The sequence below is a fragment of the Lutra lutra genome, chromosome 4, assembly GCF_902655055.1.
Source record: "Lutra lutra chromosome 4, mLutLut1.2, whole genome shotgun sequence".
Lineage (NCBI taxonomy): Eukaryota > Metazoa > Chordata > Mammalia > Carnivora > Mustelidae > Lutra > Lutra lutra.
Window position 1 is genome coordinate 139,334,150 of NC_062281.1, and position 21,183 is coordinate 139,355,332.

A 21,183-nucleotide genomic window follows, 5' to 3' on the forward strand; every position below is an offset into this window, starting at 1 on the left:
GGACGGAAACGTCATGTGAATATGTCTTAATTAAGATTATCTTTTTTTAAACTAACTCATAATTTTAATTTAAGGTTTCTGTTTGAAGTATATTTATAAAGTGATTTGTGAAAAATAAAAGTCCTTAAAGTGTATATGTGATTATTTGATTGTTTGAGAACAAAATATTTCTTTCCATTTTTATGTCTCTCTTTCTTTTTTCTTTTTTTTTTTTTTAAAGATTTTTATTTATTTATTTGACAGATCACAAGCAGGCAGAGAGACAGACAGAGAGAGAGAGGAGGAAGCAGGCTCCCCACTGAGCAGAGAGCCCGATGTGGGGCTCGATCCCAGGACCCTGGGATCATGACCTAAGCCGAAGGCAGAGGCTTTAACCCACTGAGCCACCCAGGTGCCCCTATGTCTCTCTTTCTTAATGATGCTCTACTGTTAGATTATTCAATTTATTCTTGAACTTGTAATTTTTCAGTGTTCCAAGATCCATTGTTTATGCACCACATCCAGTGCTCCATGCAATACCTGCCTTCCTTAATACCCACCACCAGGCTCACCCAACGCCCACTCCCTCCCCTCCAAAACCCTCAGTTTGTTTCTCAGAGGCCACAGTCTCTCATGGTTTGTCTCCCTTTCTGATTTTCCCCAACTCACTTTTCCTCTCCATCATTATCTCTTAAAAAAGAAACAAGATTATCTCTTAATGCACACCTCTTTATGTAATTCCAGTAACATGTTCATGATCCCATAACAGAATAAGAAGAGATAGTGGGTATAAAGAGTTATAGACAAAGAAAGAGAAAGCTCTTCTATAATAAATTTGGGGCTTGGGGGAGATATGGGAAACGTGTATCTTTTTTGCTGTTTGCTACTGGGTTAGATCAAACCTGGTAACTGCCATCACTTAGGAGGCTCATTCATTGTGGGGTTTTTTTGTTTGTTTGTTATTGTTGTAGTTGTTTATTTCTTTGTTCCTTTTACCTTGATTTTCTAGGCTGTTACATTGTCATCAAAGCTAGTAAACAAATTTGCTCCAGGGATCGCATATTTTAAGGATCTTCTAAATGAGAGGCAACTCATTTTTTCCAGTGTTCTTTAAACAAAGAGCCAATAGCTTTATAGACAAAAATATAATTTGCCCTCTTAACATCTGATGCTGACAATGATTTCAGTTTAGAATTAGCCATTCTCATCTCTTTCAGAAAGTATAATTAGCCACTTGTGCTTTTTAACTAGTATGAGTGAAACTGTAAATATAGTAATTTGTCTGATTATGGTCTATGTGCATTTTTCTTTTGCTGAAAATGGACTTTGATTTTATTGTACTAGATACAAATGAGTTCTAGAGCAAAAATAAAGTGCTACACCTTTTCTAGTCATTTGTGGAGTGAAGAGCCAACCCAGGTGCAGCTCTCCTGCAGTTTTGTGGTTTTTAACAGATTGAGTTTATAATTCCTTCCTACTTCTTGCATTAGGAATTGATTTCTTGGTGCGCTTTGCCATTGCTGTATACCTCTTAGGGACTAGAAATACTCAAACCTCATGTTCCCCCATGAAATCCTTCTAGAATTGTACAGTCAGGAAAGAGTATTCTAACCCTGCAACTAGACACTAACTGAATTCTCATTTCCCTTCTCCAGGATATCTATATTCATCTATACTGATTATCTATCTATCATCTATCACTTGTCTATAGATATATGGATATATAACATTTTAACATATAACATATACATTTAACATTCATATATATATACACATATTATTCACATAGATATACACATATGTGTATGTATGTGCATATGTGTGTGTATATATACACACACATATATATGTGTATGTGTATATATATATATAATATTTTCTGAATCCGAGAGAAAAACCTTTCTTTTGCCAACTCTGTCATGGATGAAGGCTACTCCCAAACTGTCTCAAGCTATGGAAGGCCTCTCTAACCAGTATGGCATTCAAATAGATCAGAGATCTGAGATTAACTGGCTACATTTTTTTTCAGACTCAGAGATTCAAAATAACTTCTTTGAAATTCAGTAGAGGAAAAGACTATCCACTTCCTTTGCTAAACAACAGCATTTACCAACTGTTAGGGAACTACATTGTGAATTTATTCTTGACCATTTTTCATGGAAATTTATAGAATTATTGAACAGTTGAATTTTTAAGCTGAGGGGATGTCAGTTAATATAATGTAATGTAATGTAATATAGTATAATATAATATAAACCACAGTTCATTTACACATAATAATTGTGAGTCCTATAGACATGATATAAAATGCTTAAGATCAGAGAGCTAGTTAGGAAATAAAAAATATAGAACTTCCATAACCAAATGGTAAAAATAAATTCAGAATATTTTATGTGTCTTTTATGTTTCAAGATTTTTAACTCTGAAGATCAACTGCTGGCTTGGTCTTCTGCCTGCATGGAATGGACTCAAATCTGCTGGATGCTATTTCTACTGTGACATTGTCACAGGTTCAAGCAACCTGTGGTCTTCAAAGAATTATTATTTTTGAAAACTTGAGTTTTCATGATATTGTTAGTTCATTTAAAATATTTCTGAGAATAAAATATTAAGGCTATATATATAATATATAAAAATATAAGTATATACGATTATATAGGATTTCTACTTCTCTAGGACTTTTTGAAAGTGTTCAGTAAATAAAAGATAGAATATCTCCGTAGAGCTGACTTGTGTGGGGTCCTTGCATTCTGTAACTGTTTGTATTCTAACAAGAATGTTCCTTTCCCACATGTCCTATCTTCTCAATGTCCCTATATCTTCAATATATTATGTGGAACCATTTCATAATTGCTTCAGTGGTTCAATATCTAAAATGTCAGATAGTTCCACCTAGTTATATAGTGGATAATTTCAGGGCAATAAGTCAAAATACTGAATCTTAAATAAACTGATGATACTTAAGGGCTTTTCTCTGGAATATAGGAAATGACTAAGCAGAAGTGAATTCAAAGAGAATAAAGACAGCAAAATGGTTACACCAAGAATTTTCTTAACTGTTTTCTGGAGTGACCCTTTTCTGTTACATAGAGCTTTAAGTTAGAGAGAAAGTCCTTTCCATCAGACAGTACATTTTAATAAGTCACCTTATATTTGGTAAACATCTGTTCAAGTATCTGAGAAGGGGGAGTAGGGGTGTAGGGGCATACAATCATGCATTTCACAGTATTCAAACTGTAATAAGCTTACTGTTGAGAAATTAAATACGGAGGAGTCCCTTCCTCATCCAAAGTCACACAGATACCCTGGTTTAGTACTCCAGTACTCTTACTTATACTTGATAGCTCTGCATAGATCTTGTGTGTTTCAGTTCTTGTATCACCAAAACCCCCAGTATTTATATAAACAAAAATACTCAGAACTTTCTACCATGTGCCAAATACTGGAATATACAGGATTATATCAGATTGACTTTGCTTCTGATTTGCTTCTTAATCCCCCAAAATAAAGGCAAATAAGAAATGTGAAAAGGACTTATTTCCAATCATTTAATTCAAGTTACTCCATAAGTGAGTACATATTTGTTTTAGTGCGGCATTTGAAAACAGTGCTTCTTGTCTCTCTTACCTGAAGGATCTTATCACCAGGCTGCAGCAGGTTGGATGCTGGTCCATCAGGCTGAACCCTAGTAACAAAGATACCCTATAAGTCAGAAGTAACAGAGGTTAGGATTGTATCATCAAGAACTAGGCCTAGTTAAAAAATTTTTCATTCACATAAAAAACAATGAAAACAGACTAAAAACAATTTCCACATATAAGCTTCAAAGATTTTTATAGTATTTTAAGCAGCGCACCACTCTTCAAGTCAAGTTTAAGAACAGTAACATCTTTACTTGCATAACAAAAGCTGATCTTGTTTTTAAAGTGCACTTATGATTTATAAAGTAATCTCATGGCATAGTCTTAATTTCTTTCTTAAATAATTTGAAACACGGTATTACACCATCTTTTATATAATTCTGAAACCATCCTAAGTTATTCTTCATTGAAAATGTCTTCTATTATGACAGGTTGTAAGTTCAGTGTACACTTTAAAAACCTTATCAGGATTACATACAGATGCTAGTTTATTTTAATCAGTATTACTTTGTATATTACTGGTAATTTTAATATAAAATATATATGAACAAATTAAACATAAGAAAATTCCAATATGCAATTTAAACATAATGTTTCTGCCAATTTAGTTACAGAATCCTGAAACTGATTAATTTAGTTAATAAAAAAGTCAAATTAATTTTGTTGCCCATGTATATAAAGCAAACATTTATTGAATGCCTACCATATGCTAGGGCTTGATTACTAGTGTTACAGAGATACACAGAATATAATTTTTGGCTTCAGTGAGCTCATAATATAGTAGAAGAAAAGTCAAGAAACCAACAGTTATGAAATATTAAAAATATAAATAATCTACATAACAGTATGTATTAAATAATAAAGATGATATCTCAATACAGTTGACATTATTTTTTTCGTTCCTAAATAAGTATTAATAGAATAGAAGATAATATTGTAATGTCATTGCCTCTTATTTAGGGAATCATCTTATTTGTTGATTTGTAAACTTAATAACTCTCACTTAAACCCATTAAACTTATGCATGTGTATTTGAATTGTTTAACAAGAAGGCCCTAGTTGAAATACTTCTATGTGTGTTTTCATTTAGCATTTCAGATCTTTATGAAAGTTACTAATTTAAAGATGTTGAATGATTTTTATCTTTCTGATTTTAATCTGTTTTCCTTCCCATTTAAAGATGAAACTATAGACACCCATTAAAATCCTTAGAAAACTGTGTAACTTTTAACCAGCAATTCAACTTCTAGAAATTAGCTTAAGGGCATAACTAAACAAGTTGCAACATTCATTTACTAATATGTTCATCATAGTATTATTTGTAATAATAAAAGTTACAAACCACACTTAAAAGTCTAATAGCAGAGAACTGATTAAATAAATTACAGTAAAGTCACACAATAATATGATATGTGATCATTAAAAATGAAGTTCTAGGTGGCAGCTACAAAAGTATACTAGTCCTTAGTGAAACAAGGAAGTTATAAAACATTATAGTCTATGATGCTATTACTATATTATCATACTATTTTTGCTGAAACATGTTTATATACATATTTGTGTAAAGGGTATATTCCTAAATATTAGCAGTGGTTGTACTGGGTAATGAGACTTCATTGTATATATACATATGTATATACATATATGCATGTATATGAAATAAAAAGGAAAAAAAACATATGTATATATATATACATGCATATATGTATGTATACATACATACACATATATACATACATATATATACACATATATATACATATGTTTTTTTTCCTTTTTGCTTTCTGTCTTTTCTAATTTTTCTACAACGATTATGTACTGCTTTTAGCCTTAAGAAAATAATAAAAACTAAAAAAATTTTAGATTAACAGTGTCACTATTCAGATCATGTTCAGCTTGTTAATTTTGTCTATTCAGTTGTACAAATGGTCAATTCAAAAGGAATAAGAAAACAGGTTATTTGGAAAGGACATTAACATAAGGAATGATGGTGAATCCACCAGACCAGGGAATGACACTGGTTATGAAAACAAAAATAATCCCTATGGCCCTTTACACACCGGGCACATAACACTCATTGCATCTGTCCAGGAGACTGTATGTGCTTGGTCCTCCTGGCAGTCCCCCTCTGCTATTGGGTCTCTGTACAACAGACAGAATGCCACTGTTGCTCAAAATAAGCCAATACATCTCTGGGTGGTAGAGATGAAGTTGTTCTGACTATTTATCCCAGCAGTCAACATCTGGGCTACCTAGTTAATATTGATTGCTTTTCTCCAGCTTATTCTGCGAGAACCATTTTAATAATGTTTGTATGAATCCAGACCATAGGAGCTAAATTACGATCGTGTCTACAATGCTTGGAGGAACAGGTAATGCTCCACAACCTGACTGCTGAAAGAATATGAGTGTAATGTATGTGGCAGGTTTAATTTCATCCATCACAAAGCTCTGTGGGATTCAATCTGTTCTGAAGACTTGTTTTCTTGTTGTTGTTTTTAAAGGTTTATTTATTCTAGAGAGAGAGAGAGAGGGAGCAAGCATGGGGTTGGGGAGAGGGAGAGAGAGAGTCTCAAGCAGACTTCCTGCCGAGCGTGGAGCCTGATGCGGGGCTGGATCCCATGACTCTGAGGTCATGACCTGAGCCAAAATCAAGAGTTGGGTGTTTAACCAACTGAGCCACCCAGGCGCCCCCTGAAGACTTGATTTGAAGCTATTCTTAGGATGGCCTGAGTCTTCCAAAGCATTTATTGCTGCTTTCTAAAGCTATAATATTTCTTTTCAATCAATACATTTCAGCAACTAAGAAACTGCTACTGCCCCTTGGTATAGTTTTTTTTTTCTATATTTATACAGATATACAGATATATCTTACCAGGCAGCAAACTGCCACTTTAGTCAAAGCAGATAGCAATGAGTGTTACATTTGATAAGGGTCTGTGGCATTCATAATTTGTGGAGGTGGAATGTTTCCCAAAAGACTGCCTGCAAAGGCCAGTGCCTGACTTTTCACTGTATTTGTGTATATAAATACAGCCATATGAGAAAAATAACTCAACCCATTTTGTGGTATCTGTTATGGTGACTATTGATGACTTTGGTACAGTTTTGGAAAAGCTCGTTGTAGTAATGTGTTAGTCTCCCTTTTAATAAATTCATTTTATTCTGAGACTTCAAAAAATACTTTGGCCCTGATGACAGAATTCGGTGAGGAATCAGATTATTTGTATTCCTGAATGTTAGAACAGTAACTTCCCACTGTTTGGTAAAAAGCCATCATGTATGTTATCAAAGATCCATATCATGGCATCTGGTCAGTTGTATATAGCTCTGCTGCAAGACTTAAAGTATGCTCAATTTCTGTAACATTTGGTTGAGTGTTAAATGTGGGACAAATAACCACATAATACGTTCAAAACAAGAGAAACAACACATAAACCTAAGCTTATAGTAAAACCATTTTGCCCAAGGAAGGAAAATGCCTCAGTAACTCTTTTTCAACAGGGTAGTATTTATTAGTACTTTTCTGCTGCTGTCAAGTTATCACAAATTTAGTTGCTTAAAACATCACAAATTTATTATTTTATACTTCTGTAGGTTAGAAGTCCAAAACCAGTTCTGCTGGGCTGAAACAAAGGTGCTGGCAGGGTTGCATTATTTTCTGGAATCTCTAGGGGAAAATCTGTTTCTTTGCTTTTCCCAGCTTCTAGTAAATGTCCCCATTCCTTGGCACATAGTCCCCCTTTTTCAACTTCACAGCCAGCAACTGTATATCTCTCTGACCATTCTTCTTTATTCACATTTCCTTCTGACCAGAGCCAAGATTCTCTATCTCTAAGGATCTATGTGATTAGATTTGGCCCACCTGGATCCAGGATAATCTCCTCATCTCAAGGTCCATAATTTAAACTCACCAGCAAAGTCCCTTTTGCCATGTAATGTAACATATTCACAGGTTCTAGGCATTAGGATGAGGCTATCTTTGGGGAGGGGGCATTTTTTTTCTGGGTGTATAAGAAGAAAGAGCATAGCTCTGGAATTAGTCTGTGTTCCTCACTTAAAAACTGGGCAAGTTAATTAACTTTTGTGCACTTAACTTTCCCTCATCAGTAAAATGGGTATAGTAAAGGCACATACCTCATAGTTATTACATTGAGTAAATACATACAAAAATACTTAGAACAGTAGATGGCATTCAGTGTAGCAACAATAAATGTTATCATAATTATTGAAAGTCTGAAGGTTGAGCTACAATCCAAGGTCTTTATATTCAGTAAAACCCATATTGAAGTTTTTGAGTCTCTAACAGTTCCATATTTATTGTCTGGAAACATTCAATCTGGAATATATTGAAAGGCCAACATTTGTTATCTTTCCCTCGAATGCCCAGCAGATAAAAGGATTTGCATCTCCTATTTAGGGAAGATGACCGGAAGAGGGCTGGGAAGTCTGCTATCTTATCTGTGGTTTTCTAGTGGTGGCTCTCAGTGATAATGGTTCTAATTATTGTTTGCTCTCAGCAGTGGACATGGGTCCCAACTAGAGGGCTTTCTGATAGTGCTTAGTAACTTTCAGGGGCTACTTCCTTTGGTAGCTCCAAGTCAGGAGCATTTGCTCTCTACAGTAATAGCTGCTACAATCTAGTTATGGCATCTCTGAGTATATTTTTCTAATGTCTGACATCTCAAAATTGGCACAATCATTTTCCCCTAGCACCATCTCTAGAGAGCATCCCACAACAGAGCAAAATATATGCTGCAACCTTTTCCAAAGAATATATGTTTGCTTTCCTCAGACACCAATACCTGGGTGTGCTTGAGTCAGACACAGACCTCCTGGACTCATGCATTACAGAGGGACCCACACAAGTTTGCACCAACGGTAATCTAGAGAGGGCTGGCCAGGTGTTGCTAAGAGGCAGGACCTGTTGCCATTTCATTTTTCTTCCCCATTTTTTTAAAAAAACAGTATTTTGTTAAAGATTTTATTTATTTATTTATTTGTCAGAGAGAGAGAGAGAGAACACAAGCAGGCAGAGCAGCAGGCAGAGGCAGAGAGAGAAGCAGGCTCCCCACTGAGCAAGGAGCCCGATGCGGGACTCAATCCCAGGACCCTGGGATCATGACCTGAGCCAAAGGCAGCGGCTTAACCAACTGAGCCACCCAAGTGTCCCTAAAAAACAGTTTTTATGCAAGTCCTCAATGGTTTTGTTTTTTTAAAAGTATCCAGAATAGGTTCTTTTTTTTTTTTTTTCACTTCTTTCTCTTAGTAATATGGCCAGAAGTGCCACAATTTTTTTTATAATCATTTTTTTACATTTATTTTCATTATAACAGTATTCATTGTTTTTGTACCATACCCAGTGCTCCATGCAATCCGTGCCCTCTCTAATACCCACCACCTGGTTCCCCCAACCTCCCACCCCCCCACCTCTTCAAACCCTTCAGATTGTTTTTCAGAGTCCATAGTCTCTCATGGTTCACCTCCCCTTCCAATTTCCCCCAACTCCCTTCTCCTAACTCCCCATGTCCTCCATGCTATTTGTTATGCTCCACAAATAAGTGAAACCATATGATAATTGACTCTCTCTGCTTGACTTATTTCACTCAGCATAATCTCTTCCAGTCCCGTCCATGTTGCCACAAAAGTTGGGTATTCATCCTTTCTGATGGAGGCATAATACTCCATAGTGTATATGGACCACATCTTCCTATCCATTCGTCCATTGAAGGGCATCTTGGTTCTTTCCACAGTTTGGTAACCGTGGCCATTGCTGCTATAAACATTGGGGTACAGATGGCCCTTCTTTTCACTACATCTGTATCTTTGGGGTAAATACCCAGTAGTGCAATTGCAGGGTCATAGGGAAGTTCTATTTTTAATTTCTTGAGGAATCTCCACAGTGTTCTCCAAAGAGGCTGCACCAACTTGCATTCCACCAACAGTGTAAGAGGGTTCCCCTTTCTCCACATCCCCTCCAACACATGTTGTTTCCTGTCTTGCTAATTTTTTCGTAAGAAAATTTTACTTTTCACAAGTAATTTTAAAAAGTAGTGAGTATGGGAGGTTTTTCATCGTGTTATGATCTGATTTTGTCTAACTGGTTACCCAGTCTATACACCTCTAGATGTAAACTTTAATGGACTCAGAAAGTTAGCCTACAAGGCCAATGTTTCTAACTTTAGAGGAGAAAGGAACTTTGTATGGCTTTTTAATGATGAAGGTGAATGAGTGTGACAGTCTCAGCTATTGTAAATGTAGACCCCAAAATAGAACTTGTCTTAAGGGAACTGCAACTTCAATTTATGAAATATGTTTTTCTTTAAAATTCTGAAAAATCCTGGCTCTAGCTGATGCTAAGAAATTGGTTTCTAGGAAGGCCATATCTCAAATAAAAATTGTACACTGTTATCATTACAATTCAGAACACATTGGTTAAATATTATAGAATAAAGTATTTTATGCTTTCATATAATTATGAAAGTTCAAAAGTGTTTCTGGAGGAAAAACTGACTCATAAAGAACAAACACAGTATAGATTGAATAGATTTTAAAGTTTTTTTTTGTTTGTTTCTTTTATTTTGTTTTGGGTTTTTACTTTCTGCCAAAATTGTGCAAATAATTTGTTTTTTCATGGGTCAGGAAGGTTAATATGAACCTATGTTGTGGCTTATGGAAGCAGAATTGGATCTACATAATAGACTGCATTTACTTAACTCTTGTGATTGTAGAAGACTTGACACATCAAGGATATAAAGGTATTATCGATAGTTCTCCTCTCTATGAATCAGAAATGTGATCACAAAATATTTTAAGATTAATTTCTGACACTTTGGAAAACAGTGTGGAGATTCCCTAAGAAATTAAAAATAGAGCTACCCTAAGACCCTGCAATTGCACTACTGGGTATTTACCCCAAAGATTCAGATGCAGTGAAAAGAAGGGCCATCTGTACCCCAGTGTTCGTAGCCGCAATGGCCACAATCACCAAACTGTGAAAAGAGCCAAGGTATCCTTCAACAGATGATGGATAGAGAAGATATGGTCCATATATACAATGGAGTATTATGGCTCCATCAGAAAGGGTGAATACCCAACTTTTGTATCTACATGGACAGGTCTGGAGGAGATTATGCTGAGTGAAATAAGTCAGGCAGAGAGAGTCAATTATCATATGGTTTCACTTACTTGTGGAACATAAGGAATAGCATGGAGACATTAGGAGAAGGAAAGGAAAAGTGAATTGGGGAAAATCAGAGGGAGAGATGAACCATAAGAAACCGTGAACTCTGAGAAACAAACTGAGGGTTTTGGAGGTGAGAGGGGTGGGGGGTTGGGTGAGCCTGGTGGTGGGTATTAAGGAGGGCACATATTGCATGGAGCACTGGATGTGGTGCATAAACAATGAATCTTGGAAAAATACAGAAAAAATAAAATTTTAAAAGATTAATTGCTAAGTGCCAAATCTTAGGCTTTGAACAGTTTGCTACCTTAACAACTGAGGAATCTATATGTAGCAAAAGAAGATATTTATCCATGGCCATTAGAACCCAAAGGAGAGTGGGGAGGGAGGGAGGAAGAAAAAGGGATATTAGCAGTGACTATGATGCTTCTGTGTATTAATGAATTTTAGTCACCAAAGCAATGAGATATAAAATCCATAAGCGATGAATAGAAATAATTGTTTAGAAGCCTAGGAAATTTGACCATCAAAAGACAGAGATATAAATATGCTACAACCGAGCAAAGTCCTCTAAAATTTCTCAAAAATCTTTTGCACAGATGTTCAAAGGAATAACATATAGTGTATATATTTATTTATTAAACTCTCTTTCACACATTTTTAAATAATGTAAACATTAAAAAAGAAATCACCTGGCTACATTTGTAAAAAAATTTATTAATAATTCACTGGAGCAACAAGGAGACTGGTAAAACTCATAGAAATTGACTTACATGATTGCAAATACCTTAATGGCAATATAATGGACATGATCTTTTTTTTTAAAATTAACATATAATGTATTATTTGCTTCAGGGGTACAGGTCTGTGAATCATTAGTCTTACACAATTCACAGTACTTGCCCATAGCACATACCCTCCCCAATGTCCATAAACCAGCTACCCTAACCTCCCCTCCAACCCTCCACAGCAACCCTCAGAGTTTGTTTCCTGAGATTAAGAGTCTCTTATTGTTTGTCTCCCTCCAGATCCCATCTTGTTTCATTTTTTTAACTGCCATGATCTTAATGGATGAACTATAAGTTGTTTAGGCTTGCATCTTTCTTTTAGGTCATTTTAAAGGTTTGTTTAGTAGCCAAATTAAAAAAAAAAATATATATATATACACACAAAATATATATATATATATATTTATATACATAAAAATATATAAATATATATATTTATATATTATATATATAAACACCAATGTAGATAATAAATAAGTATATATACTATACATATATATGTTTAGTAGTTAAATAACATAAATATATATAGTTTTCAAGATACTGCTTTCTGACTTGCTAAAAGTGTCCAAAAAGTAAGCTGTTTATTCCTCTTTATTTGAGATTCCTGTAAGAAATGACAAATTGACTACTAGAATAATTTTTATAGTTTCATGCTGACATAATGCACTATTCTTTTTTGGGGGAAATTTGAATGTAAGGGCTAAAATTATGTTTGGCTTTGGTTACATTATCATTATAATTTTTCTTTTATTAATTGCTCCAGTACTCCAAGTATTAACAAAAAATGAAACATCTCTGGGATGTCTGTCCATTATGACTGAAAGTACCTTTGCCTCCTATTCATTTCTTAATGAAATTCTTTTCTTTTTATTTTATTTATTTTTTTAAAAGATTTTATTTACTTATTTGACAGACAGAGATCACAAGTAGGCAGAGAGGCAGGCAGAGAGAGGAGGAAGCAGGCTCCCTGCTGAGCAGAGAGCCCCATGCAGGGACCCTAGGACCCTAGGATCATGACCTGAGCCGAAGGCAGAGGCTTTAACCCACTGATCCACCCAGGCGCCCCTCTTAATGAAATTCTTGAACTGAGTAAAATTTTCTTTCATTTGATTTTCATATTTTCTCTTAAAGGTAAATGCTCATACTCCTTTACATATTGTATTTTCAGATTTCTGCCTCTTTGGAAAAAAATTTTAAAAATTCCATTTCCTTTATTTCATGAATGCTTTAAAGCCTATATTTAATATGCCACCTCAAGCAGTAGTGAATTTTTAGATTGCTGGGCTTGAACCGTTTACTGATTCTGTTAGAGCCCTTCGAACAGAGGGTTTTCTTTTCAGCTTCATATAGCATAAAGAATGGAAACTATCAGAAACAGGAGTAGGGGACTATAGGTGGCTGTGGATTCTTCTTTGTAGCAATTCCCAAAATAGTACTGGTAATCAGCTTCCTGGTTATCATCACTGCAGGCTTCCTTAAAGCCTCTACAATGGTATAATTTTTTACTCTATTTCAAAATAATGAACTTCAAAGTGAAGGATTCAGTGAAAACTTTTTGTCACTTATGCTGAAATAAGGTTTTTGAAGTGAATTATTTTGTTGGAAGCTAAATTCAGTCAAACTATGATTCTTTTAGACTTAGGTTTTGGTTTTATTTAACGGCTAACACATTGTTGTGTAGTTAGACACTGCTAGAAGTATTGTTCAGAGGTGGCAGGGAACTCAGAGGTCAAAAGGGCCAGTGATAAATGCCCAGAAGGCACACGGTTGTGAATTCCTAATAGACTGACCTATGAAGTGGCTCTTAGGCCAAGGCTGTGCATTGGCTGTATACTGGGGAATGACAAAGATGGTTGTTTGGTTTGTTTTTTTTTCCCACTTTTGAGATGCTCTATTCATCCGTTATTTGAAATTTTATAGTGGCAATGTTTTCATTTGTTATCTGTGTAACTTTTTAACAAGTATAAGTTAAGGAAAAAGGACTTTGCTGTTGTAGACATTTGAGACTAAGAATGTGGTACAGTTTCACAGGATGATGACTGATGTCACCCCGAGTAAATGCACTGAGACAGCCACGTGGCTGATGAATGGAAAGGAAGCCGTTCACACTCAGTCAGAATGCACCTAAGAAAAAGTGGTTCTTGATTCTCTGTCTTTTTGACCACTAACATTTTAGAGTTCAGAGATGGAGTCCTTCAGAGGACTGAAGCCACCCCAGCTCGTGTGTCAGACAAAACCAAACATACTGTGGAGTCTTTCTTGCAGTAAAAGAACACGTCAGTCTTCCCACGTCTATATTATCTCACTAAATATGCCATTCAGAGTCACGGTAGAAACAATTTTTTTTTTTTTTGGGTCAAGGAGGAAATAGAGTAAACATATGATTTTCCTCAGTCAGAGACTTTGGTATACTTCAGTAAACAAAGAGACAAACAAAAGTAAGACACGATTCTTCTTTAATCAATTTAATGTTTAGTCCAACACTAAAAGAGGTTGCTTCCTACCTCCTATTAATGAGTGTCTTTGGGGGTTCAATGACAGTACCTTGTTATGGAAATGTCATTTGTATATGGTGATGTGGTTTGATCAATGAGGTTTCAAATATAGGAAGTAGTTTTTTACTCCATTATACTTAAGACAGTAGAATTAGTTACTAAGACCATGTATAGCTGTACTAATTATATTGTAAAGGTGACAGGCAATTAAACAAATGCATATTTGCAGAGACAATTATCATATGATCTCACTGATATGAGGAATTTGAGAAACAAGACAGAGGATCACAGGGGAAGGGAGAGAAAAATGAAACAAGATGAAACCAGAGAGGGAGACAAACCATAAGAGACTCAATCTCAGGAAACAAACTAAGGGTTGCTGGAGGGAAGGGAAGTCGGAGGGATAGGGTGACTGGGGGACGGACACTCGGGAGGGCATGTGCTATGGTGAGTACTGTGAATTATGTAAGACTGATGAATCACAGACCTGTACCCCTGAAACAAATAATACATTATATGTTAATAAAAACAAAACAAAACAAAACAAAAAAATGCATATTTGCAATTTTGTGTCTCATATAATAACCCTTAACTGTTATTATCTACTAACTGCTTAATCTAACTCTGGATTTATTTAAATAATAATTTAAGTAATAAAAATAAATAATTACTTAAGTAAAAATATATTTTAAATATATTATTTTTAGTTAATTTTTAATATAAAATATTTTAATATTTAAATTTAATACTAAATTTAAATATTTATTAATATATTTCATGTAAAATATGTAATATATATTATTACTTAAATAATAATAAAATATATTATTACTTCGATAATACTTAAAAGTAAAATAAATATTAAAATATTAAATATTAAAAAGTAAAATAAATATTACTTAAATACTTAAATAATATTACTTAAATAATATACTTAAATAATATTAATTTATGTAATAATAAATAATAAATAAATGGTTAAATAAAACTATTTTAAGTATATATATTTTAGTTAATTTTTTATTCTTAAAAAATAACACACTGTAAATTCTGATCTACAACTTAATTTTCTGGCATAGTTCTAAAACTTTCAGGTTAACTTGTCTTAGTTTCTCCTGGAAATCTATTCTCATCTGTCTGTGGCTTTCTCCTGATTTATTAGAAGGATCTTAGGGAGAATTTAAGTCAGAATTTGCAGAACTTAAGAATCAGCTCTTTGAGTTTACATGATTTCTTCACACACCCAAAGAGAAAACTAAGGGTGTTAACTCTGAACTTCCCTGCTCCTTTTGATCTAGTTTTGCAAACGTTTTCTTTAGTTATCGAAGAACACAGATTTGTTCCAATTGGTGATTACTATCTCTTAGGGAAACTGGGACTATATTTGTAGAATACAGCAGTGTCTTTTTTTTTGGTAAGAAAAAATATTAATCAGAAAAATGACAAGGATTTAAAAGCAGATTTAAATGGGTCTCACTGCAAAAAGCCTGACATAGTCAATTTCTGGGTGCATACTGAAATACCGGTTGCTTTGGCGATCTCCGTTAGATGCCGTGGTTGAAAGCATGCAGCTTCTAGGCAGTGCCTCTTCTAGATGCAAGCATGTTGGAATCTCTAGTACTAAGGGGCTTTCAGTTTGAAAGATGAAAAAAATCTACTGTTTTCATGATAGTATAATAGAGACTTTTGGGGACCTGCCCAGATTCTCTTTATCAAATTGGTGTTCTTATCCTACAGGTGTTCCTGATGGCTCACATCTGACACTTCTCTTGAAAATTACCATCAGCTGGAGCCTACTTACTGTGAAATGCTTGGCAGGTTATACCATCGCCTCTTCTCTGGGAATAACTATATCCAATCCCTGATACCGGGGCACACAAGGCTGTTTCCTTCTTCAAGGTGAGACATCTAGTGGAAACTACTCATCCCCCTGAGCACTGTGCCATCACAATTCCCAAGTCTTTGGCCAGTTTCTTCCCCACCCTATCCTGCCTCAGGCCTTTCTTTAAGATTTCACTGGAGAACATCTCTTTCATTAATTGCTTGTATAACAATCCCCACCTCGAGTTTTGCATCTAGGGAAACCGACTTTACACAAATGCAAACTACGAAAGTTAAAGCTCTGCAGTATCTTCTTGCTTGGTAGGGGTATGTAGAGTCTATTATTCTGCTTACCAGTGATTCTTTGGAGGTCAGAGTCAGCATAGAATAACTTTGGGGTTGGAATGGAAGAAAAGTGAATGATACTGTTTTTAAATACATATTTTTGAGATATATCTCAAGTATTATGTGGGTAAAAAACATTTAGATAGTATTGCTACAGGAAGAGACCTAGTAACTATTCCTTTTTATTTATTTTCTGTTTTATTTCTCATAATATTTCCAAGAATTCTAGTAGGTTTATAAGCTTTTCAAGCAAGAAAAGAGAAATACTATGAGACTCTGGAATACCACTTAAATCACATTGGAGTAACTTTATAAAGGGAAAAAGACTTCACACTTTCCAAAGATCTGTTTGACCCTTAGTAATTAACTTTCTTTCATTGATGGGTCTGTCAATTCTTGTTAGTTATCACAGGTATTATTTATGAATTAACTTTACATGCTTTCATATTTTGATGAGAAGTGTCTGGCACTTTTCCAGTAAATAGTAGCAAACTTGGACATGTCTAAATCTTTTCCCACACCATTTTCTGCCTGAATATTTTACTTACTTTACTCCTTACTAAATGACTAAAATGATGCAGCAGATGGAACATAAATAATGTACAACTCTAGCAACCAGTACAGCTACTAATGTAGTAGCTATGTACTTCGGCTTTAATTTTACTGATTGTTATAAAATACCATAAAGTGATAGCAATCTTAATTCCAGTGATTTTTCTAAATCTATTGTTGAATTAAAACATCCCAACCAGTGTTCTTATTTAAAGTGGTACTTTTTAATTGCCTTATATTTTTCACATGTATACCCCAGTGATATTTCTGGGAAGAACCAAGCCTGTGTTGAGTTTTATTATATTCTTTCAGAAGTGGAATCCATGTCTTGTCTCTCTATATTATAATGTCTCAAAGCTACATTGTTCTTTTGGCTAAAGCACAGTGCCATGCCTTTAGAAAGTTTCATTTAAGTGAAATACCTGTAGGAATCCTACTGATAGAAGACTGTGAAGACTACTTTTCTATCAATATTTCTGAATAGATTCAAGCTTTTTCCAACACAAAGAACAGAATATGCAAAAATACACTTTTTATTTAAAAAAAATTTCACTTTTAATGTCCTCAAAGTGGCATTCTGGACCTCAAATTACAATTTGACTAAGATACAGCCGAAATAATCAGTTATGTTGTAAAATAATTTATGCTTGGTATTTATTTTTTAAAATTTAGTTTTATATCTGGGCCACCTGAGTAGCTCAGCCAGTTAGGAGTCCAAAGTCTTGATTTTGGCTCAGGTCATGATCTCAGTGTTGTGATATCCAGCCCTGCATTGGGTTCCATGCTAGAGCCTGCTTAAGATTCTCTCTCTTCTTCTCCCTCTGCCCCTCCCCCCCCAAAGAAAATAAAAAAGATTAAAAAATAAAAATTTGGTTTTATATCTAAAAAAAAAGACGATTAATCCTTCCTTAGTCCAAAATTCGGTATGTAAACAGAATTATTTCTATCCCTTGCTCCTGACTGTTACTTTCACATAATTCATAGAGTCTTCAAATTACTTTGTGTTACATAATCACTATAAGTAGAATTAAGGATAGGACAGGTATATAAGTTATAGTATAAAGTTAATTTCTAAATATATAAAATCATATGTATCTGGTAGATGTACAAAATAAAGGAAATGTATTACATGCAGTTTAATAATTATGCAGTAAATATAAATCATATGCTGTGTGGAGTTCTAGACAAATATGTTTGCTATTCTTGATTTTTATATCTATGAAAAACACATGACAAGAAATAGACATGTAGCATGTACTTTTTCATACGTCAAAAACATATCTTCTGCCAATTACCCAATGGCACAAGGCTGAGCAAACCTGGAAGATTATTCCTGTGCTTTTCTAACTTAACACTGCCAAGCGTGCCTCTGGCTGTTATTATTCCTGGGTAAAGGTATCAAGTAAACGCTTTGATTCCCAACATCTAGTACTTCTTCTCTTGATATTAATCATATACAACATATAAACTTTTATTTGATGCAATACCCATCTCCACACAAAGAAAAAGTCCCATTGTTTTTCTAGGTGAGGAAGGAAGGGTGTAAAGATGTTTAAGTCCTGTCCGCAGGCTGTTCTGGCATCTGGAGTCAATCTTTTAGAAGTCATATAGGATAAAATAGAGTAAGGTATTCTAAATTCCAGGGCGTTTATTTAGGGTTTATTGGCAGTTATATTTTACATTTGCCATGACTCTAGTATTTTTCCTGTGCTTGGGATTTTACCTGTACTGTAGGCAAAGACACTTAAAAAATTTTAAGAACATGGATTTATTCTCCTATCATTTCTGTGTCTACATGCAGATTGGTCAAATCAGGAGAAATATGGCATCTGCTGAATGTAGTGATTATGTTCAAACTGTGGAGAATCGGTGATTGTTCAGTCCCAATGCCCCAGTATGTATGTTTCCTGATGTCCAGTGTTTTGAGGATATCCATAACATGGCTTTTATTTTGATACTATGACTAGATAATTGTTCATGGAACTGTTCAGTACTATACTTTTAGAGCATATAGGGAAAGGGGCTATGAGTTTTCTTTAATATCTTTTTTTTTTAAGACTTTACCCATCTTTTGACAGATAGAGAAAGAGAGAGAGAGAGCTCAAGAAGAGGGAGAGGCAGGCAGAGGGAGAGGGAGAAACAGGCTCCCTAGAGAGCAGAGGACCCAACGTGGGGCTTGATCCAGGATCATGACCTGAGCCAAAGGCAGGAGCTCAACCAACTGAGCCACCCAAGTGCCCCTCTTTTATATGTTTAAGCTTTAGGAGCTTAGTCTTTTCTCCTTAAATGAGGCAAGGAAGGCTATCAGTCCCTGAAAGATGAGCTATGTGAATGCATCATTAAAAATCCACTCATCTTCAGGGTCTTGGGCTGACTTGTGAAGTCACTACAATAACATGGTATCAGTCGTCCATTTAATCCAGTCTCTTCTTTCTAACAACACGGGGTGGAAATTGCATTGGTCAATTATTTGAATTTTGTAAACATGGATTATTATTCATGAACATTTAAAAATGGGCAAAGATTTTGTGGTTTATTCCATTGGCAAAATCACAACTATAATGATACTTTAGTCCAAAAGTTATGTAATTGCTTAGTAATCCACTGTGTACAGTGCTGTTCTAATTATCTAGATTCAATAGAGAATACATGCTGACTTCCAAGGACTTGTTGAAACAAATATCTAGACTATGACTAATTAGAGGATTTTGTAATACTTCCAATATTAGAATATCATATTAGTCTCAACTCTACAGGGTATAAATTTGTCATGTGGCTCTTCTGCTAAGTGGCATTTGCAGATAGAGGCATGCATCAGAGTGTTTATTAAGAGAAGAGGATTTAGAGTCAGATCAATTTGTGTTCAAATCTTGCCTGCCACAGATCACCTAAATGACCTTGGACAAGTTAATTAACCCCTCTGGGCCTCAGCAAAATGAGGGATAGTAATACTCAACTAACACAAGTTGTTATGAAGATCAGATAAGCATGTAAAGAACCTAATAGAGTGACCAGCACATTATAGACACTCAATAAAAGGCTACTATTTTTATTACTGTTATTATTATCATCAGATATGTTAGATTAAAATCTTTCCTCTCTCTCTAGCATATGGCTGTCCTGACAGCCAAGTTTCCTATGGTAATAGACCAGATCATGGCTTCCAACCACTTTACTGGAGGGCAGAAGCAAGCATAACGTAGGACCATATTCCTCTGGTTCTCTGAAATTTTCCCTTTCCAAGTATGTAAAAGCAGTTTTCACCTGGCAGTGAACCCAAAATAATGAACTCCATGGCAAGTGAATAGGTCTGTTCAATTATTAAACCTTGTTCTGTCAATGACATGAGCTGCAGGACTAACTGTGTTCCATCCATTTAGTCCCAGAAGACCATATTCAATTAGGACAACCTCCGAGTCTTTGAGAGTAGTTAAGATGTAAGACCAGATGCTGTTAGAAGCTCTCAAAGTCCAGTATAAAACAGTCTCCATGTCTGGCTTAATCCTGACTTCCCTCTAAAGTCTCAGTTAACTTTTGGACTGTCTTAAGTGTTTTCTGCATAATCTCATGCTACCCCAGAATTTAAATGGGAACTTCTGCCAGATGAATGACACAGCTCACTTTTGCCTCATTCCCAAACTCCCAGCCTTTTTTGAGATGACTACTTCGTACTTCATGTTTTCTCTGTCTGACGATATAGCAGGTGATCAGTTTGGATCCTATCTCACAATGGTCCTTGGCATTTGGTGAAATGGATCATAATCATAATGAATCAATCATAATGAAGAGGATGGGATAAATCTACTGGCTACTTTATATATAAAGTCCTGAATGCCTCAAAGGCATTCAGTTATCTTGCATACTTAGAATTTTACAAAGCATTCGAACATTCCTGAGCAGTACGTAAAATAATATAGTGTGCTTCTGAGAATATAGTAATCCATGAGTTGTTTATTGGAAGAGAATATATATCATATTAAAGTTTAAGCTTTTGCTTGACTAGGACTCCTTATAAAACATCCAACTCTGACTCAGGTAGTATCTGTTCAATTTAAAAATCTGTTTAGTTTTGTTTTCCTCACCCTCAGCTGTAAATTAGCCAACTCATGAAAAAAAACAAAAACAAAAACAAAAAACAGTCTCTTTTTCAGCAGTGGAAAGAGGAGTATTTTTTAAGTTCATTTTCTTCCTTTTTGGCATTTTTAGTTAGTTTAGGTACTGGATTCTACTCTAAATTTTATGCAATGGCTAAATGAATGGGACATGGGGCTAAAGAAATGCAACTGAATTTCCAAGAGATTAATCCCTTTCCTTGTGAGTGAATTAAGTTCTTGTAATAATTGTCAGACCCAAGGTCTTCAGATCCTCTGTACACT

The 21,183-nt window shown here is 34.9% G+C and overlaps 1 protein-coding gene across 4 annotated transcripts in view; it reads right to left on the reverse strand.

Annotated features, from left to right (window-relative positions):
- Positions 1–21,183, reverse strand: part of LRRC7 (leucine rich repeat containing 7) — a 575,277-nt gene that overhangs the window by 20,976 nt on the left and 533,118 nt on the right. For 3 of the 4 annotated variants that reach the window (XM_047725077.1, XM_047725083.1, XM_047725078.1), the window contains one exon: positions 3,607–3,681. In XM_047725077.1, coding sequence (XP_047581033.1) covers positions 3,607–3,681 — 75 coding nt within the window. The remainder of the gene's footprint in view (positions 1–3,606; positions 3,682–21,183) is intronic. The other variant, XM_047725079.1, reaches the window with a different exon arrangement.